The sequence below is a fragment of the Scheffersomyces coipomensis genome (assembly GCF_036884675.1).
Source record: "Scheffersomyces coipomensis strain NRRL Y-17651 chromosome Unknown DFJ63scaffold_8, whole genome shotgun sequence".
Classification (NCBI taxonomy): Eukaryota; Fungi; Ascomycota; class Pichiomycetes; order Serinales; family Debaryomycetaceae; genus Scheffersomyces; species Scheffersomyces coipomensis.
Genome location: NW_027042899.1, coordinates 251,960 through 268,279, shown reverse-complemented (window position 1 = coordinate 268,279; position 16,320 = coordinate 251,960). Strand labels below are relative to the sequence as shown.

The 16,320-nt window shown below is 30.4% G+C and overlaps 6 protein-coding genes across 6 annotated transcripts; 2 read left to right on the top strand and 4 right to left on the bottom strand. All coding sequences in view use genetic code 12, as the record gives it.

The window, feature by feature from the left end:
* Position 1: 1 nt before the first annotated feature.
* DFJ63DRAFT_247994 (aromatic acid exporter family protein) lies at positions 2 to 3,684 on the bottom strand. Its single transcript, XM_064904375.1, has one exon. It carries the CDS (start codon positions 3,381 to 3,383, stop codon positions 78 to 80), a length of 3,306 nt encoding a protein of 1,101 aa, XP_064759660.1. The 5' UTR covers positions 3,384 to 3,684; the 3' UTR covers positions 2 to 77.
* Position 3,685: 1 nt separating this feature from the next.
* DFJ63DRAFT_247960 (tRNA synthetases class I, catalytic domain-containing protein) lies at positions 3,686 to 5,994 on the bottom strand. Its single transcript, XM_064904369.1, has one exon. It carries the CDS (start codon positions 5,864 to 5,866, stop codon positions 3,743 to 3,745), a length of 2,124 nt encoding a protein of 707 aa, XP_064759659.1. The 5' UTR covers positions 5,867 to 5,994; the 3' UTR covers positions 3,686 to 3,742.
* Positions 5,995 to 6,122: 128 nt separating this feature from the next.
* DFJ63DRAFT_290820 ([Histone H3]-lysine-36 demethylase) lies at positions 6,123 to 7,604 on the bottom strand (the record flags this gene model as incomplete). Its single annotated transcript, XM_064905347.1, has 1 exon — positions 6,123 to 7,604. The coding sequence occupies one exon, from the start codon at positions 7,602 to 7,604 to the stop codon at positions 6,123 to 6,125; it is 1,482 nt and encodes a 493-aa protein (XP_064759658.1).
* Positions 7,605 to 7,868: 264 nt separating this feature from the next.
* DFJ63DRAFT_323792 (alpha-ketoacid dehydrogenase kinase family protein) lies at positions 7,869 to 9,218 on the top strand (the record flags this gene model as incomplete). Its single annotated transcript, XM_064907552.1, has 1 exon — positions 7,869 to 9,218. The coding sequence occupies one exon, from the start codon at positions 7,869 to 7,871 to the stop codon at positions 9,216 to 9,218; it is 1,350 nt and encodes a 449-aa protein (XP_064759657.1).
* A 456-nt stretch (positions 9,219 to 9,674) lies between these two features.
* DFJ63DRAFT_315569 (uncharacterized protein) lies at positions 9,675 to 11,951 on the top strand (the record flags this gene model as incomplete). The annotated part of the gene is made up of 1 exon (XM_064906569.1): positions 9,675 to 11,951. One exon carries the CDS (start codon positions 9,675 to 9,677, stop codon positions 11,949 to 11,951), a length of 2,277 nt encoding a protein of 758 aa, XP_064759656.1.
* Positions 11,952 to 12,042: 91 nt separating this feature from the next.
* PHO81 (Pho81p) lies at positions 12,043 to 16,230 on the bottom strand (the record flags this gene model as incomplete). The annotated part of the gene is made up of 3 exons (XM_064905310.1): positions 12,043 to 13,860; positions 13,897 to 15,404; positions 15,537 to 16,230. 3 exons carry the CDS (start codon positions 16,228 to 16,230, stop codon positions 12,043 to 12,045), a joined length of 4,020 nt encoding a protein of 1,339 aa, XP_064759655.1.
* Positions 16,231 to 16,320: the final 90 nt, after the last annotated feature.

Below are 16,320 nucleotides of genomic sequence, written 5' to 3'. Positions count from 1 at the left end.
TAAAGAATAAATAAATAAATAAATATAAAACACTAATTAATAATAAAAAGATCTAACCACATCTGTATATTCATTGATCATTCACCAATTAACACATCATACTCATCTTCCTCAAATAATTGAGAATCATAATCATACTTCTCACCTACTAAACCCTTAACTATGATCATTAATTCATCAAATCGTTTATAAATCATATGGGCATATAACAACGCTACCACATTGGATTGACCATCATTTGAAAAGAAAGCTTCATAATCGATATTTCCCATAATTGAATCTTGTAATTGTTGATCTTCTACAGAATCAAGTTGTTTATCATCTTGATAATATCTTTCATTTAATGATAATTTGTTTATCCCCCATTGTTTCATTAATAAATCAGCATGTTTTAAAGATAAATTAGCTTCAGTTATACGAGGTAATGAATTACTATTCTTAATGGCATCGGAAGCCATATGAACTATACTAAATGTATCCGCCACCAATGATGAATCTATCCATCCTACTTTTCGGATTATTTTTGGAATCCAAATTTGAGGATCTTCAAGTTGATCAAATATCTGTAATAAAAGGAAATATAATTGTGTAATATCAATTAATAACACTTGTAATCTTTTATATTTCTTTTCGGGCCAATACCCAGTTAAGGGGATTTCATGATGTAATGGAACCATTAAGGGAGATATTTTAGCTAATTTCAATAACACATATCTAAATCTTTCAATGACAAGATCATGTCTTCGTAATACATGATGATTTGGATTTTGTAATCTTAATAAGGCAAATTTAGATACATCACAATGAATATTTCCGGTTTGATGGATTAAACCTGATACAAGATGTCTTAATTCATGTTTGCTTGTTAATGGTTTTGGAACAAGACATGCAAAAAATCCAATTGAAAGTCCAATCACCACACTAATGAATCTTAAATATGCAACTCGGAATCCTTCTCCTACATTAGCTAATTTATTATATTGTCCATCAACCCAACTCGTACCCAACACTAAAGATGTGGTAACTCCAAAAAGAATAGCAGGTACTAAACTTAAATGAACTGAAAAGTGTCTATAATATGATAAATATAAAAATAAAACAGCACATACCACTAAAAATCCATAATAATTACCGTTACCTTTCCCGGCTGAAATATACCATCCTACCATTCCTAATAAACATCCAAAGAATGAATAGAATAATTTGGCCCAGAATACATATAAAGTTTCCCCTACTGATTCAGATGTTGAAACACCAATCATAATAACTAACCAAATTAATCGATTGGAGTAATACCAATGAGCAGTAGTACGGACAAAATATGGTGATGCACCAATACATACCAAGCCACCTGATCTTATCCAAAACCAAAGATGATCATTAGAGAGTATTTTATAGAGTTTAACAAAATAAGTTCCAATGGCTTGAATTAAATTTGATGGTGGTAATGTATCAGGATCACGTTCTTGAATTTCACTTGATAGATAAGTTGGAGTTTCGGTAATATCAGTTTGAGATGTCATGATATGATCGGGAGCTTCTCTTTTTGATTTGGTAAACCAGGTGATTAAAGTTGGTACTGGTCGAGTTTCATCTATGGATAAGAATAAGTCCATGATTTTAAGTAATTGTTTACATTGACCTTTAACAAGATGAATGAAAAGACAAGTTTGATTCAAAAGACATAATAAAGTTTCTTCATTCCTGGTTTTTGATTTAATCCGTTGTTCGAAATTTTCAATATCAATGATATTATCAAGTTCATGTTGAATTTTAGATTTCGCAACCAAAAGTTGATCATGTAATTCTCGTTGTTTTTGTTGTTTAGCTTTATATTGACCTGGAATGAATAATGAATAAATTCGGAAATCATTAGCAGCTGCTAACCACGATGTGATTATTCCAAGACCCATATCCGATGCTTCAAGTATGGATAAAAATTGATCTTTAATAGTATCAGAAATATTATCAAGATCTTCTAAACGGATTCTTTCATCGACATCAATATTTTTCACTCTCTTCCGTAAAACATTGATTCTCTTCTTATGTTCATATTCACCCACAGCTTTATACGAATCATGTAAGGAAACCGCCAAGAACCGTTGATTGCCAGTTGTTGATGATGGTTGATGAATTGATGTGGCACTATTCCTTCTGGCTAAATTACTAAAAATATTTAAAGCGAAATCCCTTCTTTCATCCAACATTTGATAAAAATAACTATATCCCGAAGAAAGACTAATTAAATTCTTTGAAAGTGACCGAAATTCTCCAATATCTCCAATATCAAATCTTCCATATGAAATTTCAAATTTGGAAGTGGCGGCTAATATCTCTAATAATCCAATTTTACCTCGAAGTCCAGTAACATCTGTTGAATAGTTCTTATAATTGGAAAAATTATCGACTGAAGGTTTCAACGATTTAAATAACCGAATATGATTTTCTGAAGATGTTTTCAAAGCTTTTAAAATCTTAGTTGAACCTCCAAAATACAAATAACTAGAAGTGGTAGGATAAACTACCATTGCCGTAACTATTTTTAAAGCAAATGATACTCCCATAGGTTTAACAACTACCAATCCAAGTACTTTCGGATCAAATATAGGGAAGAAAACTCCATAACAACAATTTATAACAAGCGTAATAACCCCAGTGATGAATCCTAATCTAATCACAGGATGAAATTTCTGACTCAATCCCATCACAGTCATACCTGAAATAAGGGCTAAGCAATAAATTGCTGAAACTTTAGTTGTAATATACCGACCTGTGAATACTTGATCTGCTAAACATTGTTCAATATTCTCAAGAGTACATAGACCTTCATTTATTAAGGATTCAGTAAGTTGTTCAGATGTTATCGAATCACGAAGTATGTTTCCAATCTTCATAGCTATAATTCCATGAAGCCAACCAACCATACAATAAAAGAAACAAATGAATGAAATCATAATATTTAATATAATCAGTGATCCACCCGCAGCAGCAATGAATCCCATAATATGAATAAGATAAGCAGCATTACCAAGCCAATGACTAGTAAGAGGAATCACACAGAGAAGTGCACCTACCCATACTTGAAACCAAGTTCTTACCACCGTTTTAAAAGAAGCATAATCTAAATGATCTAAGACATAATTTGGCCATATGATGGCTAATGCTTTTCTCCAAAGTGTTTCTTTTGGTTTTGATTCTTCTTTAAAATAATCAGTTGAAGTTTTTTCATCCTTGGCATAATAAGCATTGATAAAAGCAGGTGTTATCTTTTGATGAGTTAAATTTTCATCCCCTTTTGGCTCACCGTGATATGGTATAGCTTGAATGTCTGAACTACCACTACCACCGCTGGTAGTACTTGATTGTGAGACAGAATGGTCCATCCTAACTTTGAATAATTCCTACGTTAGAAAGGGCAAGATCAAGAATAATTACATTAGGGTCATTTCAAATTTGTTCTGATCAAGCCCATCATACCTTAATACAATGGTTTGTTGCTATTACCGTTATGAATTGTAATTGATATCGGCAAGAAAACTGAAGTCGGCTGAAAACCTTATTTTTTTACATTTAGCCGCAATACTCGTAAACGCAAAACCAAAATGATTAGCGCAAAATCGACTTTTTTTTTTTTTGATATGCTAACTCTGGAAATGGTCATTGTCCTACAATCCAGAGCCGTTCTAATGATTCTATTCTATGCTTTAGATACCATTTATTCGTTCTTACTACTTACTTATATCTACTTGCTAAGGGTCTTCAGTTTCTTTCCATCAGGGATTAAAAACAAAAGCACCGGTTGATCTGATCCAAATGGTTGATCTACACGATAATAACCCTTTCTTTCAAATTGAATTATGTCACCTTTACGGAGTTGTTTGACATTCAAATCCGCCCATGCTGATTTTTTAAATTCGGTTATAGGGGTTAAAAAGTCTTGAAAATTTTCGGTATCTAAAATCTTATCTTTTGTGATTAAATAATCAAATTCAAAAAGATCAACTTTTACTTTATCATTGGTATCACTTAACCAAGTGATTTTCTTTGATGTTTTCTTGAAATCTCCTTCCAAATGTAATAAAGCTCGAATCAGAGTAACTTTCCCATCTTTGATTTCAATATGTTTAATGACGATATTTCCCCAATCCATAAGAGTTATTTCTTCACCTACTTCAAAACTAGCAGCATCAATTTGTTCAATAAGGATCTTATCAGAAAATACCACTGATTTTGAAACAAGTGCTGGGTTCTTTTTATGCTTGGGTCTATCTTCTAACGTTGGTTCAATTGCAGTTGGAGATATCAACTCAACTGTAACCACATCATTATTTTGAATAGCAGTAAATCTAGGAGCAATGGGATCAATTACTTGCTTATTCAAAGCCCAAATCAATGACCAATCTAAGTTAATAATATTTTTAGAAGCACCCTGAGAAAGAATAAAATTACGAAGTCCTTCAATAGACATACCTCTTCTCATAACTCCTTTAACAGTAGGCATTCTTGGATCATCCCAACCATTAACATAACCATTTTCAACAATCCATTTTAATTTCCGTTTCGATAATACAGTTCGAACGAAATTAATTTTCCCAAAATCGAAAATGGTAACGATTCTTAAATCAAGGGATTCTAAAAACCAAGTATATTGAGGATTACGATCACGATATTCATTGGCCCTTAATGCATGAGTCACACCTTCGATTGAATCAACTACTGGTGCACAAAAATCATAATTGGGGTACATTTTCCAAGTGGTGCCGATTTTATGATGAGGAGTTAAATTACATCTATAAATGACAGGATCTCTTAATGCTTTATTAGGATTTTTATAATCAATTTTAGCTCTTAAACAATTTAATAATCCGATTGACGTACCGTTTTTCATTTCTTGAGTAAAGATTTGTAACGTTGATTCGATCGATCTATTTCTATGAATTGATTCTTCCCCTTCCATTCTTTCTTCTCTCATCTTTTCAACTGGTGTATCATCACAATAAGCTAACCCCTTTTTGATTAATTTGATGGCATATTCATAAAGTTCATCAAAATGATCAGATGTATAACTTGTAGCATCACCTTTTATACCTAATAATTGTAAATCATCGACGATGGCATTAGTGAATTCCATAGACTCTTTATCAGGATTAGTATCATCGAATCGGATAAGCAATTTCCCTTTATAACTTTGAGCTAAATATTGATTCAAAATGGCAGTCTTAACATGACCAATATGTAAGTATCCTGAAGGTTCCGGTAAGAATCTGGTAACTACTTTTCCAACCTCTGTATTATCTAAACCAAAGGCCATTGATGCCTTGTGAGGTTGACCCTTAGAAGGTTGCTGTTGTTGCTTTAGTTTATTAAATTGTTCAACGAGAGGGTTAAGTTGGGTTTCTAAGTAAGCATACCAACGCGAGATATTTAGATAGACTTGATTCTTAAGGATTGAAACCATCATTCCATTAGATCTTAATGAACCCCATACAACAATATCTGCCAATGAGAAATCATTACCAATTATTAATGATCTAAAGTTGAGATTATGGTTTAATTCCTCTAATGAAGTTGATAATTGAGAAAAGTTCTTATTGGTGAGTTTATCAATAGCAAAGTTTATCCAATTTTCGGATTCAGTGAAGTTTCGAAGAATGTTGGGATAAGTATTGGATAAATAATTCAAAATATCCAATTGACCAATAATAGGAGGATCTCCTTCATACACTACTAATTGAATTAATGAGTCATTGGTGGACTTAACATGAGAAACTGAAATTGTATTTTCATGAATGGAATTCACCACCCCTATCGCAATAACCACAGGATAGGGAATTGAATTACTACTATGAATCGTCAAACTAGTCATACTTATTATTATAACTATATATAATAAAATTATCAACAAAACTGGATTTCAAAGTCTATTTATAAAAAATTTGCACCTGAAAACCTTCCTTCCTTCCATTGACGTACGGCTCGATATGTATGGAAATAGTTGAGAGGGTTCCGAACATGACTCAAAAAAGGTGAAGATGCGCTTTTTCACAACCAATATTAAATGATAACAAAATTGTTTAATAATACACTATTTATATATATATATATAAGAAGAATAGATTTAATTAGGTGGTGGTGGTGGTATACTCACCTAACCATGATTGTAATTGTCCTAGATAAGAGTCAATGTCTTTACCGATTAATTTTGTCGGTATACTTTTCTTTGCGATTTGACTTGTTTTACTTAATTCATAATGTGATTTCAATTTATCAATAAGTGAAGATAGGACAGTATACTCTAAGGAATTATCATCTTGTATAACTTCAGACTTCACTTCAGGATGTAAATCACGTACATACTCTTGTTTATGATTCAAATAATACCAACTTGTTAACCATAAAACTTTATTAAACATGGGGAATTTAAATTTGGGCGGTACTTTTGTATCACGTTCAATATTACTTATTTTCAATTGAGTTTTCATATCTTTTAAAGTAAGGTAATTCCCTCCTATGACGATGGAATCTTCAGGGGTGAACACAGAATGAATCCATCCACTCGGTATAATGAATAAATCCCCTTCTTTTAAAGTAGCTTTAAACCCACCATTAGGAGTTAATCGTTTCCCATTAATGGTTGAACTATAATCTCCAAACCACATGAAATTCTGATTGGGTTCTAAACACCAGGTTTTATATAATTCAAGATTTTCATCGGTTGGAGGATACATTAAAAATGTTTTTGAACCTTTACATACGGTATAATATACTGAAGTTCCTCCAAAATCAATATGAAAATCAGTGAATGAGTTTTTAACTGACATTAAACAATATTTGGTAACTTGAGATCGAGGTTGTTCATCAGTTTGATCCCATACTTTATCGACCAAATCCATTTCATTAACCATAGTAGGACGAGAGAATTCTTGACCTAACTGTTTTACTTGAGATATTTCTAATGATATAACATTTCGAATTCGATCTCGACTTAATTCATCGGTATTGAAATAATCTCTCCATTTCCCCATATTCCAACCAGGGTGAACTCCTTGTTGGGATAATACATCCATTACTTCTACTGATTCTTCATCACCTACTTTATCAGTGATATAATCAATGGTTATTTTTTCCTTGGGTATAGCAAATGTCATACCTACTATATCAATATCAACTTGAGGTATAAGTATTGGTTTCTTTAATTGAGAAGTCAAACCATACAGTTTGGTTAAATTATCAAGGATATCCAAATATGGATTATTCTTCTCATCCATAGCATTAGCATCAATAGGATAATCTAAGAAGGTAGATACATGAGGATGGAAAGTTTTATCAAGTAAGAAAGTATCACCATCATTCAAAGCAGCATAATCGACTTTTATTCTACTTCTTTTTGATTTCCTCTTAAATACCGATTCACCATGATGCTTCTTACATTTATCACAATGATAAGAATGAATATTATTAATTTCAATTTGGGGCAATTTCAAACAAACACTATGGAACCATTGTTTACAGATATCACATTGTAACCATGAGATATCCGATACTTTGGTTGATTTCTCTAATGGTTTCTTGACACATAGTGGACATACATCAATCGAGGGCATTGTAATACCATTTGTATGGTTGGTGGTGGTGGTGGTGGTATTTTGATTTACTGTAAAAAGATGGTTTTGATAAGCTGATGATGATGGTTCCATTTTTTGGTTTGTTTGTGGTTTGGTGACTCAACAGAGTAAGTTAAAAATCACCTCTTTTTTTCTGGGGACAAAACCTCCGCTGGACCATTTACAGAAATTGAGAATGTCAAAGATAAGAAGGTATCGTAGAAGAAGATTGTCATATTATCATATATAAGAGATTTCAAGAGGATGTTACGTTCTATACCAGTTCCAATTCAATCGTTAAGTAGACGTATCCCATTTTTCAGAGCAAAATTGATCCATAAAAGGTTAATTTCTACTAGTTTATATCATAAATCAGAATCATCGATTGAATCAGACTTAACCAAAGGTCAAGATCAACAACTGAGATTCCTTGAAGAATATAAAATCAGAACTCTTTTGGAAAGGCCGATCTATTATTATGCCGATAAGGAATTACCCAAGTTTTCAATTGAACGATTATATGAACAATCAGAAAAGTTATCTCCAACATTCATCTTACAAAATGCTCAAGATACCATTGAACATTTATTAGCATATAATGCTAGAAGATTAAAAGAATTTAGAAATTTACCTTATTTAGTGGTACTTAATCCTTCTATTTCTGAATCTTATAGTATTTATTTACAAACCATGTCATCATTAATAACTGCATCATTAAATCCTCCTACTACTATGGAAGAAAATGAAACGTTTGCAAAAGATGTATTAAGTGAATTTATTGATGTACATGCTGATACATTACCTAGTTTATCTAAAGGGTTTAATGAAGTGATTGATTTAATTAATCCTAAACAAATCACTCATTTCTTGGATAATCATTTAAAGGAAAGAATTAGTATGAGATTGATTGCTCATCAACATATTCAATTAACAAAAGCATTAAATGGTGAAACAACTTATCAAAAGGGAGGGAAATATAATGGAGTGATTAAAATATTGAATATCCCTGATGTTATACGAAAGAATGCTGAATTGATTAATGATATCTTTTTATTAAAATATGATCAAACTGTTCCAATTCAAATTGATACCAATTTATACCCTATAAATTATTGGAGTCGACAAGATCCTGAATTGGCATTACCAACTGAAGAAGAATTACAACATTTCCCATATATTGAATATCATTTAGATTATATTCTTTCGGAATTATTTAAAAATTCATTCCGAGCTCATATTGAAAATGAAATTGAAGATCCCGTCCAAATCACCATTTCAATCTCAAAGAAACCTACTTCATATTTAGAATTAAGAATTAGAGATAAGGGGAAAGGGATCCCATCCAAGACGTTAAATCATATTTTTGATTATTCATTTACAACTTGGGAGAACAATGAAGGGGATAGTTATAAGACTTTGAATGTTCCACCTGGGTTAGGAGGAAATATAGTGGCTGGAATGGGGTATGGATTACCATTACTGAAGAATTATGTAGAGATATTCAATGATACATTACCTGATGAAGATGGAGTTATTACTACCAAGGGGCTGTTAAGTATTCAAAGTTATTATGGTTGGGGTACAGATGTATATCTTAAGACAGTAGGACAGTAGAGCAAGATTACATACGTTACTTGTATATATATATATATATATATATATAAAATATATGACTTAGACATGATAATGGTTGTTCCCTTTTGGGTGTAAATTTCTGTTATAGTTTCCCCCAAATTAATTTGTTATCGTGTGGAGGGAAAGAGGGAGCGCTAAAATAAAAATATTACCACATTCAAAATTATCATGAGGTGGTGTCTTTTACAACCACCAACCGTCAACCATCAACCAACCAACCATCCATCCATCCAGCCATAAGTACAACTATCAGACGATTAGGAAGAAGAAGAAGAACAAAGGTTGTTGAATGGGTTGGACAGTTTGAAAGCTTAATCACCAATCACCAATCAATCACATATCGTATCAATTCAATTCAATTCAGTTCAATTCAATTCAATTCAAGTTGTATTTCATATAGTTACCTTCACATTCATTCATTCATTTCTTTAATCAATGTATTCTTCATATTCCTACTCAACTAGTCCATCCAATGGCATGCCTGTCACTTCTTTCCCTACCAGTAGTACAACCACTGATCTTCATTTATCACCTGTTTCTTCTTCATGTCCTCAAAAACCTGATATCGATGATGAAATTGATACTATCCTAATCAATAGTGACTCTCAAGCATGTAATGAGAATCTCTCCACTTTCATAAAATGTATAATCGATAAAGTATATCTATCACAAGATGAATCAGACGATGAAAGTATAATAAGTGATGGTAATGGAACTAGTACTCATCAAAAGAATTATCATAAACTTTCAATGTATGCTCTTAAACTAGTCAATCTGAATCTATTCATTAAGAACTATCGTTTCTGTATTGGAAAACTATTGGCATTCTTATCTACTTTCACATCATGGACAGAATATAATGTTATAAGTAATGATAGTGAAGAAGTTGATGATAGAGTTAAACAAGAAAGTGAATGTTTAAAAGAATTTCTTTGTATTATATTACTTGTATTATTAAAACTTAAGAATAGTGCTAATTCAAATGAATCAAATATTAATATTGATCAAGATTCTCAAATTAACCTTATAGAAACTGAAGATTTATTTAATGCATTTAAAGAATATGATTTCATTACTATAATATCCAATTTCATTTCAGTTCATGTTACAGCCTTAGATCAACAAAAGACCACCTTTGTATTATTTAAATTCAGTTGTGATATATTTTTCGAATATTTGTATTATACAGAATTATTAACCGATGATGAATTTTCATGTTTAACCACTGATACTCAAGTTATACCGACATTAATCAAATACCTTTTATCCAATGAAAATTTCAGTAATTATGATATTGATGGAGATGATTTTGAAGATGAAGATAAATTAATTGCTTATGAAGAATTCAAATTATTATTATTAATCAATGAACAATATTTAATGAAATCTTATCTGAATTCAAATATTCAAAATAAAGTATTTAATGGATTAATGAAAGGTGATAGTGAAGATGTTTCACCCAATACTAATCATGCTAATATTGCTGGATTCATCAATCTTTTAATTTATTATCTTAATCGTGAAGAATCTCAAATCATAAAGATTTTAATCTTAAAATTCCTTTATCTTGTATTCACTACATCATATACTACAAGATTAGTTTATTTAAATGATTTAAAAATCTTAATTGATATTTTTATTCGAGAATTGAATAATATGGATTTTAGAGGTAAATCAGGTAATGAAAATAGATTCTTAGCCATTACTTATTTAAAAGTAATGTATCCTTTATTAATGTTTTCTCAAGTTAGTGATTTACATGAAGGATATAAAAATAATGATATTTATGAATTATTTGAGAATTTAATTCTTAATTGTCGTGATAATGAAATGATTGAAGATCTGGTTCGTTGTGAACAAGAGGAAGTTATTCGAAAATTATCCAAGAAATGTATGTCTATAAATTGGTTAAAATTATCTCGAAAGAGATCTTCTCCATCTTCATCATCACCTGCAAGTCATAATTCAACTTCATCATCTTTGACTTCATTGAACAATAGTAATAACAACACCACCAATAATAATAATAATAAAGGCACAGATGAAGTATCTAATGCTTCAACGGATTCTATCGTGGCTATGGCAAGAGTTGCATCAGTAAGAACTTCAAGTAGAAGTGATTATCATAAACATACCACATCTCATAATATTCAAGACTATAGAAAGAACTCTCAAGATCAAAGCCATAAGAGTACTAATGATGGACCATCATTATATCGAACTAATAATAATAATGTTTTCCTTGATAAACAATTTGATAAATTAAAACTTAATGATAATAATAATGTTAGCCAATATTCACCATGGTTAGAAAAACAATTAAACGAAGGAAATAATAAACCTATTGATGAAGTTGATGATAATGAACAAGTCCAACAACAAGAAGAAGAAGAACAAATTCCATGTAATAATATCTTAGATTTACCAGTTGAATATTTAAAATCTAAAAAATTACCAAAAGTTCCTATTCCAGTTAAAGCAGTGAATCGAGAATTATATAAACATAAATCAAATTCATCATCGTCAGTGAATTCATTGAATCTGGCAGGAGGTCAAAGGTATAAGAAATCTCCACCACCTCCACCCCCACCTCCATCACCATATTATAATGGTAGTTATCCGATTGATATAGTTTCTCGATCATCTCCTATAACTTCTAAACATGGTACACCTCCACCACCACCACCTCCTCCCCCAAGACGCAGGCGTTAATACAAATAATGAAACGTTTAATTAATGTATATATATATATATTAAATGTATGTTGAATAAATAAGTTAATTAATAAATAAATAGGGTCTTTCTACATAGTTATATCTTCTTTAAAACTTAATACATCATCAAATCTTAATCCATTAATTTCAGCTCTAGTATAAGAATCTAATTCTTTTTGAATTTCTTGATTATTTTCTTGATCATCATTAGTATCACTTGAAGCTACAAGTACTAACCCTCTTGATCTTATAAGAGGGACTAATTTAGGAACTAAATCCAAAAGATGAATTGAAGTAATAAGACCAATAAGATTATTATTGATGGTGAAATTAACTGCTTCCTTTATTGATCTAATGGTTATTTCTTGATGATTACTGATGATTTTATCACCAGTATTTTTATTGACAGCTGCTTTAGCATCAGGTGATAAATCATGAACAATACTATTATTTTTCCGAATATCTTCTACTAATAATCCATTAGCGGATCGAGATTCGAATTTCCGTTGTTGACTATTGAAAGTTATACCACTCATGATTAAAAATACGGGGAAATTAGGTTGTTTCCAATTTAAAATCTTACATATGAGGGAATTGGATGATAAGAATATGATTGATCTTCCGGGAGTTGATTGTTTTAATTTAGAACTTCTAATATGATTGAATACATCATTTAAAGTGAAATTAATAAAATTATCTAAATTCAGTTGAATATTCCCAATGAATGGTAAATGAGCTAATTCATATAATGTTGGAAAGATAATTTCTAAATTTAAATTAATTTCAAGATTTAAAACATCAAGGAAAATATCCAACGGTAAATAAATAATTCTTAATAATTTTTTAATTAATCCAATATCTTTAATATTCATGCGAGATAAATCATGAATCACTTTACTATAATCAAATAAATCATTAGTGATAGAACTTAATTGTTCTAATGATAAATTAGGTAAATAAAGATCGATATTTTCCGTAATAGCAATTGACCAATGTGGACATACCACAGGCGTACCATCATTAAGTAAACATACCTTAATGCGAAGATATTCTCCAGATAAGGATGTGGCAGTAACAATCGATGATGGAGCAGCTGAACTTGATACTAATTCGTTAGTAGAAGTAACAGCCCCATCAATGATTCCTCCTCCAGTGGTATTTAAATCTTTTTCTTTATCTTTATTATTACCAATTAATGAACTTATACTGGAAGGTGATAAGAAATTATTTGGAGATAAACCTCCCGCAGCATTTAATTTCAAAGTTTGTCTATTTTTAACAAAACTAGTTGATGATTTCCAATAAGTATCGAATTTAGAAGTTTCTAATAACGTACCTGAGAATGGGAAAATCACTTGATAATTAAATTTCAATTCTCCAATATTTCTTAATCTTAAATCAAATAATGGTAATTGAATTGAATTAATTTCAGGGGAGGATGTATCAATTCTACAGAATGATAAAGCGGTAGTCTTGGCAATTAATCGAGTACCGAATTTTGGAAATACTTCAAAATCAATTCTAAATTCTTGTAATGATTCCATATCAGTTTGGAATACACAATTATTATTATTGGTTTTCGTATCATCCGCCACGGGTAATAAAATATTACGAGGAACAATATCAGATATATTGGATGTAATAGTGATTCTTCCTGGTTTTAAATCAGTAGTTAAATTAAAAAGATTAATAAAATCAGCATCCCGAGGGAAAATTAATTCAATTAACACTTTTTGTTCTAAGAAATTATGTCCATATCTTCTTAATGGTAAAATTGGAGGTGGTAATTGTAAATCAGGGATACTATCAACATTATTATTATTTTTATCAACACTACCACTATCTTCAGAATCATCATCATCATTTTCAACCAATATGGACATACCAGAAGGATCTTGTTGTTGTTGCTGTGGTTGTTGGGTTTGATGTTGTTGTTGTTGAACTTGAGCTTCTTCTTCTTGTTGTTGTTGCTTTGTAGCAGTGATTTCTTCACCCACAATAGTATTCATATTATTAATTTTTGTATTTCTAACATCACTCTTTGATATAGTTGAATAATGATTTAATAATTCATTCAAGACGTCAATATGACCTTCAACCACACAATAATAAAGCACAATATACCCATCTTCATCAACAATATTCAATTTCGCTCCTAATTTAACTAATTCTTGAGTTGTTTTAACATGACCTTCCGAAGCGGAATAAAAAATCGGAGTCCATTTATTTAACCCATCAATTTTATTAATTTCAGCTCCATATTGAATTAATAATTTGATTAATTTATAATGACCTGATCTTGAAATAACATGCAAGGGTAATAAACCTTCCACATCTTGTTGATTAATAAGATTTGGATCATTTAATCTGTTATTGGATAATAAGTATTCCACAATTTTATAATCACCATATTTACAAGCATAATTGATAGGTAAATATTGTAGTTTATTTTCATCATTAGTAGGGAAACAATTAGATCCTGCTTGAACTAATTTCTTAATTACAGTTGAATATCCATGTTTGATAGCTAATAATAATGGACTCATGGAATCAATATCTAAATCATCAATATGTTCAGGTGGGAAAAATGGTAAGATAAGATCCAATAAATCTAATCGATTATGTTGAGATAAATAATGTAAACAAGTTCTTCCATTAAAATCTTTACAAATTAATAATCCAACTCTTTGTTCAGGGGAGATATTATTCATGATATATTTGATAATAAAAGTACGAGAATGATTGATGGAATCAGTAGAATTAACTACTTTAACTCCATTATTTATTACCACATGACTTTCATGAGTTGAAGCAAGAGGGATTGAACAACATTCATGTAAAATACTCTTATTATTATTAAAATCATCATTAACAAAGATGAAATCAATTTGATAATCAATTAATTTTAAGAATGATTCTAAGAAACTATCAGAAATCTTCAAATTTGAAACGGCAAGTAAGAAAATCTTAGTTAATTTATATTTGGCAATGGTATTGAATTGAGGTGGAGTTTGTTGTTTAACAGTATCATTATTAGTATCGATACTGGTATTTGGATTTGAAGAATTAACTGATGATATACTTGAAGATCTGGCAGCTGCTATACTTGAACTTATGGAATCTTTATGTTTTGAAGAAGATGGATTGGTGGATGAAGATGATTTTACTTTATCAATCCATCTTACTAATAATGATAAATCAGGATCTTTAATAGTGGCGACATTAACAAAACTAGTATATAATTCATCGATTTCATTATTTTGTAAATAAGATATAGTTCTTGAACTTTGGAAATTGTTTGGACCTGGTAATGAACTGATTGATTGATGTCTTTCTGATAAATTATCTTCCGACATATTTATATTTGAATTTGAATTTGTTCTGGATAATGATAAGGGAGGTTGTTGATGGATTGGAAGAGTTGGATTTGAAGTTGGAACATTTTGAAATGCTGATGATGATGAGTTTGGTTGTTGTTGTTGATGTTGTTGTTGCAGTAAAATATTATTAAATTTTGATTGATCTTGTAATTGTTGTTGTAATAATAATTGATGTTGTAATTGAGATTGAGATTGATTTAAACTTATAGACGAATAATTCTTAAGGGATGAATAATCTCCATCCATAATCGATTCTAAATCAAATAATGATTGAGTTACTAAATCACTTAATTCATTAATTTCATTCTTATGAAACACAGGTTGAACACTTACAGCAGTCAGAATGAATAATTCTTTAGTATGAGATTTAGATCGTTTATCCCATTTCTTAACTACTTTAGAGAACCCAGTTTCATTTAATTCAATAAATTGTTGTAATCTTAATAAATCTTGATGAATTTTTTTAAAATTTTGATATAAATTAAGGTAAGAAATTGAATTTCTAAAGTTAGCATTGATTAAATTAGAATCATTTTGTTGTAATTTGATGAATTCATTGGTTTTATTTAATAATTCATTCTTCTTTAGTATAAGTAAATCAAGATTTATAGCCAAATTAGCTTGTTTTTCAAGATAAAATGAATTCACTTTATCTAATTCACGTTCAACTCTAAAGAAGAACTGAGCTTTGTTTTCCTTTAAGGTTTGTTGGATTTCAGGTTGAGTCAATGGTCTTGGAGTACCTGCACCAGTACCTGTATGACTATTATCATTGATGAAAGTGGTGGGAATAGCCAATTGTTTGATAAGTTTCTTTAAAGCTTTATAGTCTATAAAATGGCCTGAATATTCAGGTAACTCTAGTTGACGAGAAGCAAGATATTTCCCAAACTTCATCTTCTATTGTATGTTGGTGGATGGATGGACCTGGTCTTACTAACCTATACTATGATACACGTCAATGGGATGGATGATGATGTTGTTGTT